At 35.1% G+C, this 7,500-nt stretch overlaps 1 protein-coding gene across 2 annotated transcripts in view; it reads left to right on the forward strand.

The window, feature by feature from the left end:
• LOC119599036 (hematopoietic prostaglandin D synthase-like) overlaps positions 1 to 7,500 on the forward strand; it is a 23,506-nt gene that overhangs the window by 13,558 nt on the left and 2,448 nt on the right. The window contains exons 2-3 of one of the 2 annotated variants that reach the window (XM_037948784.1): positions 6,452 to 6,598; positions 7,436 to 7,500. The exon at positions 7,436 to 7,500 is cut by the window's right edge and continues 77 nt beyond it. In XM_037948784.1, the coding sequence (XP_037804712.1) occupies positions 6,482 to 6,598; positions 7,436 to 7,500 (182 nt within the window). In that variant the 5' untranslated portion in view covers positions 6,452 to 6,481. The remainder of the gene's footprint in view (positions 1 to 6,451; positions 6,599 to 7,435) is intronic. The other variant, XM_037948785.1, reaches the window with a different exon arrangement.

Raw genomic sequence — 7,500 nt, forward strand, 5'->3', positions numbered from 1 at the left:
AGAGATCAAATTAGCGTCATCAAAGACAATAACATAGTTTGTACTAAGGAAGAGGAAATGTGTGAAATCCTTAATGAGGAATTTCAATCAGTGTTTGTTCAGGACCCATACTCTGAAATGCCAAGTATCCGTGCAAACGTAAATCAGAATATCGTAAGTATTACACTCGAAAAGAATGAAATAAAAGACCTACTAAAAGGGATAGACAAGGCTAAAACAGAGGGACCAGATGAGATATCTAACTGGGTTCAGAGGGAATGTGCCGAAGAATTATGTACTCTGTTATTGTTAATATTCCAAAATTTAGTGAGACAAGGAAACTACCAAAAGGTTGGAAACTTGTCAATGTTACACTTTTATACAAGAACTGCGACAAACAAAACCCTCTAATTATAGACCAGTTATGTTAACTAGTGTAGTAGTAGTTCGAGCTGTTAGAAAGGATAATTAGGAAACTGTGGGTTGAATCACTTGAAAAACACAGTATATCAAATAAAAAAATTGGTTTTAGGAAAGGAAGGTCATGCGTAGTAAATCTCCTCTCTTTCTATGATAGAGTTTCTGAAATAATACAAGAGACGGCTGGGTGGATTGTGTATACGAAGGCATTTGATATAGTGTCTCATAAAAGACTATTATGAAAATTAGAACATCTAGGTAGAGTGAAAGGCAAACTCCTCGAACCATAATTAAAAGAAAGCACTACACATGGCAACGAGTAACTAGCGGAGTACCTCAAGGATCGGTCTTGGCGCCGATTATGTTTACCATTTTTATAAATGATTAAAGTCAAACATAAGCCCAGGTAGTTATCTGAATATGTTTGCAGACGACGTGAAATTGCAAAAAAGGCTAATAGACGATGTCTCATGCCAGTGCCTCCAAAGTGACATCGAGAACTTATTCATTTGGAGTTGTTCATGGAAAATGGAATTTAACACCAATAAATGCAATGTATTCAGGTTCGGAGAAAGTAAAAATTGTCCGCTATACCAATGCAAACTAGGAGACGTAATATTAAACCAAGCAGATAAAGAAAAAGACCTTAGAATAATCATAAACAGGAACTTATGCCCAAATGATCATATAAATGACAAGGTTCATAATATGCTAGGGCTGATTACCAACATGAAGGGGGCATTCGTGTATGTGGACGAAGACTTGGTAAAGAAGGTCATTACAGCCATCATAAGACCTAGTCTTGAGTGTGGCGCAGTGGTATAGAGTAAGTAAAAAGAGTCGAGAAAGATGTCAAGAAGTTCAGTTCCCGAACAGAACTACTGAAACATGAGGTAATCTTTCAAAAGACGTTGTGTGCCAAAAATGTGCATCACTTTTAAAAGAGCTTAGCTCTTCTCCCGTATTGAAACAACTACGTAAGAACGCGCGCTGTGTGTGTGTGTGTGTGTGTGTGTGTGTGTGTGTGTGTGTGTGTGATATATATATGTATAATATATAATATATACTGAGTATATATATAATATGTATAGTTAGTGTATATAATATGTAAACTGGTAATTTTAAGTTGTATCAATACATATTATACATATATATATATATATATATATATAATATATATATATATATATATATATTTATATATATATATTATATAAAATATTATATATATATATATATATAATATATATATATATATATATATATATATATATAATATATATATATTATATATATATATATAATATATATATATATATATATATATATATATATATATATGTATATGTATATATAATGTCAAAATTAGTTGAGATAACTGAAGTTCATTATAACTCCCGTGAAGTTCAAGTTACAATCCTTGGGCCGGTTAGGGCCGGATTAAACCCAACATAACCGACAACAGAGCAGTAATTCACGTAAAAATAACGAGACTGAAGGCCTGCTGGGGGCTGGGGGCTGGGCTATATCAACACTCATGATTATTACAATAAGACGGAAAGGGAGAAAGAAAATACGAGAAAGAAAAATGTAAATGCCGAGCTGTGCCTCCCTACGCACACATACACACATAGATATATACACATATATACACATACATACACACACACATACACACACTGATGATATGGTCCAGTGTTTAAATCACTGGACTCCAACCCTTGTGGTCCCGATTTCAATTCCCCCGTTAAAATGCCTGCGCTCTGACTGCTGACTCGAGCCCGATCTCAAGGCGAGAAAACGCCATATCACCTTGAGGTCAAACGCAGGTGCCGTAGCCCCGTGGCTGAAGTGGTAGCGCGCTGAACCACGGTTGATTAGGAAGGGCATCCAGTCAGGTAAGGGCGGCACTGCCAAATAACCTCTCAATAATGAAATGAGGGAGGCTTAGGCCCTGCCGTGGAATAAATGGCTGCTGAACAAACAAACATATATACACATACATTCGACATTTAAAACATGCTATGGGAAGTCCTCTACCAAGAATATCAAACCATTCCATTTTTCACATACAAGATGCCATAAAAAAAAAAACATAGAAATCATAACAGCAATAAAAAATGCGTATACTTACATATAAAAAAACTCAATCGCGTAATATGTGGTTAGCGTGGGGCCACCTCATCGTAAAAGACAGTACGTTATGGCCGCCAGCTGGGTCGATCGCCTCACTGAGTCATACGTTTAAATTTTCACGAGTTTTACGTCTTAACGCGGGCTGGTCGTCGATACGCCATTGGGAGGGATTGGGGACTATTCTTGGCCTCGAGAAATTCCTGGAAATGAAATACTCTCGGGTGGATGGGCGGGCGGTGAGGAGCAAGGAATTCCAGTACTGGGAATGAGGCTAAATGTCTTGAATTGGCGATGGATCTGGGTTAGATTATGACTTTCAAGTGCTTGCTGATTTCGTTGGGAATATGGATAATTCTTGGCTATACATGCACATGCATTCTTATTGATTCTTGGCCATAATGCACATGCATGCGTATACACACACACAAACACACACACACACACACACACCACACACGCGCGCGCGCGCGCGAGCGTGCGTTTACACAATCTTCATCTTTTTTTCAAAACATCTCGCAAGTTCGATTCCTTCACTTTGGCAGACTGCAAACTACGTTTATGGATTTATTGAATGATGTATGATTTTTTATATACTATATCTATACGCGTTACTGCTTACTCTTTATCTAATTAAATCCATCTATCTAATTAGATAACCCTTATGAAATACATAAATTTAGATAAATTTAGGGATAGTTTCTAAATGAAAACGCAGTCTTATGTGCAATCGAGAAAACATGTCTGAAATGCATACAACTATATAATAGCAACATTCCAATTTGTACATATCACGTGCAGTTTATGTCGTTATGTTACCTATTCACGTCGGTTTAATATCAAAGTGATCTCTCCACAAATTGGACTGGCCAATCTAAGGGGTTAATGTCTGAACTATAATGCGCACACACGATAAAGTGCTCGCTTCATGAACATGGAATGATTGGGTCGTAATTTTCATTTATTGTGGACGTAGCGTGTTAGGACTGAAAATAAGATAAAGAAATGTTGCTTTCTTTAAATGCTACGAATTGTATTTTTCTTTCATCGAAGACAAAATATAGCCAAACAAGTGAGAAGTATAAAAAAATATAAATGTATACAATGTTACTTTCTTGAAATGCTACTGATTCCATTTTCTTTTGGAGAATATAAAGAAAATCCAAATAAATGAGAAATATAGAATAAAGAAGTGTAAATTTCAGACAAAAAGAAAAGATAGAAGGTTGCAATGGGTATGTGACGAGGGTGGACGATGCATAGGGAGGAAGGAAAGTAATAGAAGCTGAAGAGAGAAGAAGGTAGGCCCAAGAGAAAGGAGGTGATGGAATAAAGGAAGACAAAAGAGGAATGGATAAACGGAGAGGAAGAGGCAAAGACAGAAGAAACAGTGATTCATGATATCTCGATTTTAGTCAAACCTAAGAATTTTAAAATTATATTTGACGTGATATCTAAAATCTCATCTATATAATGTTCTAATCATATATAGGCACTTTTTCGAAATATCAGAAGCGGTATACTAGTTGTATCTTTTTAGTCAAGTCAGAGTTTTACAATATAATCATTATGGTAATCTACGGTCACTGAACACACTTAGACATCTTTTTGTCATCAGTGTAATATACTCTAAGGAAGAACCAAAATGAAATGCTGATTAGTATGGGATTTTTTTATTATATACACATGAGAGTTTGTTCGTAAACAGTTTTTAAAAGATAGCCATGGACTCAGTAGTTAGATAAGAGTATAAACTTATACAGTATTTTTACAATAAAGTTTCTCGATATATATTGAGAGTGACTGACTTCTGGTTACACTGTGTAGATATTATACTGAATATATTATTTCAAGTTCCTAGGTGGGGTTCCAACTTCGTTATTAGATTGCTTCTGATGACAATATCCTCGCTCCCAGAACTATAAGTGTGTTTGTGCGTAAATGTGTCTTTGCGTGTGGAGTTGTGTGTGTGTGGATTTGTGTTTGTATGTTTGTTTAACTCTCCCTGTTTTTCTTTGTTTTTTTTTCTGCTTGCACACACACACTTTCTCACTCTCTTTGTGTGCGCGCGGTTTATATGCACTTAAAACGAAATTTTGTAAGTTGCTTCTCAGAAATGTTAATGTCACTTATGCTAACACGATTGAAAATGCTGAGATATTATTCAAACGAAGGACACACCAAGTATTGAACATGAAGCATCGGGTCACGAAGGTTAAATCCAATGCATGCAAATGAATGCAACGGAGACCGGAATCCGATGAAAATTTGTGACGAAGAAAATATGTAACTGGCAACTCGTTATTGAAGAATCGTACTGCTATTTTCTCGAGATTATTGTCTACGTTTACAAAAAGCGATTGTTTGATGAGAACATCTGAAGAGAGCGAAAATTACTGTATTTTCATCATCATCATCAATATCATTATCACTGTTATTATCAATAGCATTATCATTGCTATCAATGTTATTATCATTATCCTTACTGTCATTATCATTATAATTAATATTAGTAGTGCTAATATAATTTTGTTTATCATCATTATAACTATGATTATCAATATTATCATCATTATTACTATATCATCAATATTATCCTCATCATTGCTATAATCATCAATATCATCATCGTTATTACTATAATTATTTTTTATCCTTATCATAATGATAATGGTACTAATATCATTACCACCATCACCACCAATTATTGTTCTTTTATGTGTTATTTTCAGTCAAGGAGAGAACAAACTTTGGCACAAGTTTAACATAATCGGAACCAGTAAACGAATTCAAGCAGATTAAATCAGCCCAGATGTCGTGTTTATGGTCCTAGATGTCTGTTTGTCTGAACTTTCATTGTCTGTTTATCTGAATCTGTCCATATGTGTCTCTCCGTTTGTTTTTGCGTGTCTGTTCTGTCTGTCTGTTCTGTCTGTCTGTCTGTCTGTCTCTCTGTCTCCCTCTCTTTCATATGCCCCTTCAATTCTCCATCCTTTCCTACAATATACATGAAGTATTTCAGTAATTTAATTTTCTCGCTTCAACAGTCATGGTTTAATCTTATTTCATTTGTCCCAGAACTACAGATCCTCGGCTTTCGGCAAAAGTTAAAAACTAAGGAAAATTTCAGAAACTTACATTAGATCGATTTATTACTAAAATTTTGAATCATATTATTCATAGATGTTTTTAATTGGCGAGGTAATTTTCCGGGAAGAAGGAGGGATGGGGGGGGGGGGCAGCGCAAAGAGAAAAGGTGGGAATCTTTAAAATCATATTTAAAATTCTTAAACCAACGGTCTGCATAGTATCTCGAAGAACTTATAAAGTACGGCTTTTCATTTCCACTTACTACTACAGCTATGGTTTCTGTTCTAATAACTTAACCAAAGATTTGAAAAGTGGGACTACTGACGTGGACGCTGTTGTTAAAACGGTCAAGAACCACTGGTCTAATTGGCGCCTTCTGTCGTTTCCTTTTCTGCATGAAGTGCTGTGATAACTTTTTCATATTATATTTTTTCGATATCTCGATTTAAGAACATTAGGAAATTGATTATTTTTAAAATAATAATAGTTTACTATACTTGATAATTGAACTTCCAGAAGGATTAGTCATGAAAAAATGGCAAGAAATCATAGTCAGATTTGATTAATTGTTGCCAAAATACTTTCTGTTCATACCAAGCAAACCTACTAAAAATCAACCAGGTAAATTGCATATGAATAACATATTGGACTTGCAATAATGGTCAGATTTACGAGAAACATTTTCTTAGAAAGTGGAAACACTGACCACTGATTTCTTTAACAGATTTTGATCGAAAATGTTCACCTTCAAGTATATTTCTTATCTCGAGTTCGATTAGATTACCTTTTTTGAAACATCATGACTCCAAGACATCTCTCTGGTGCACAGAAGAGGAAAAGAGGAGAGCGACTCAAAGAAATGTCAACGAAATTGCCTAAGCTCATCCGTCATTATAGCGATATCGAGCCAGAGATAACACACGATCGGAGGGATAACGATGCTAAAACGCAACGTAAACATCTGGGAACTGCAGAGGTAACGTAACATTCACAACCAAAGAATAGACATACTAATAGCTGTAATATATCTACATATTTTTTGTTTTTGTTTGTTTGGGAGAGAAAAAAAAAATTATTCCTTTGCAAAGGAAAACTATCGCGTTTTTTTTTTATCTGATTTGCACGTTGCTTGGGATTTTTTTGTGTTCCCTTAACTCGAGCGTGCTAGATGAAAAATCGTGACCTGTATTAGATCAGCTGCATTCGCTTGTTTTTGCATGGGCCATTTTGTATATTTTGTAAATATATATACATATATATATTCCCCTTCTTACTCCTACTGTTCATACTTACTCTGACTTTTAACTCTTTAATGTCTGATATTCTGCGTCTTAACCTAAAGCTAGCATTGGGCATGGACACCTGGTACATTGGACTTTTTTTTCTTTTCAATATGTATTTTCTATATTTTACTTTTCCCTGCAAATGGTCTGTATGAGTGTCTACCAAAATTAAATTCACTTAAATATATCTAAAATTAACCCTATCGATAATAATACAAGCATTCCATAAGCTCTAAACATACTATCCATGTTGATCAACAATAAATATAGTTTAGTTTATCTGAAGGGTGAGAACAAAATCGGTTTTAGATTACGCGAATTCCGAATATACCATTGTCAGACTATTCTAAATAAATCAATTTTGTTTATTTTAATTCTATTTACCCACCTTATTAGCACATTTACCGATTTTAAATCATTCACTGTCTTATGTCTTACCCTTCTAATAAACTCTTTTGCATTTTCTCCTATCATACCAACAAGCTCACTTTTTTTCGCCGTCCACGAACAAGTTCTGCTTATTTCCCCAGCCAGTAAACATGCCCGACTTCACGCTGATCTACTTCAACGCCCGCGGGTCGGCCGAGCCCATCAG

Source organism: Penaeus monodon, chromosome 42 (genome assembly GCF_015228065.2).
Source record: "Penaeus monodon isolate SGIC_2016 chromosome 42, NSTDA_Pmon_1, whole genome shotgun sequence".
NCBI lineage: Eukaryota > Metazoa > Arthropoda > Malacostraca > Decapoda > Penaeidae > Penaeus > Penaeus monodon.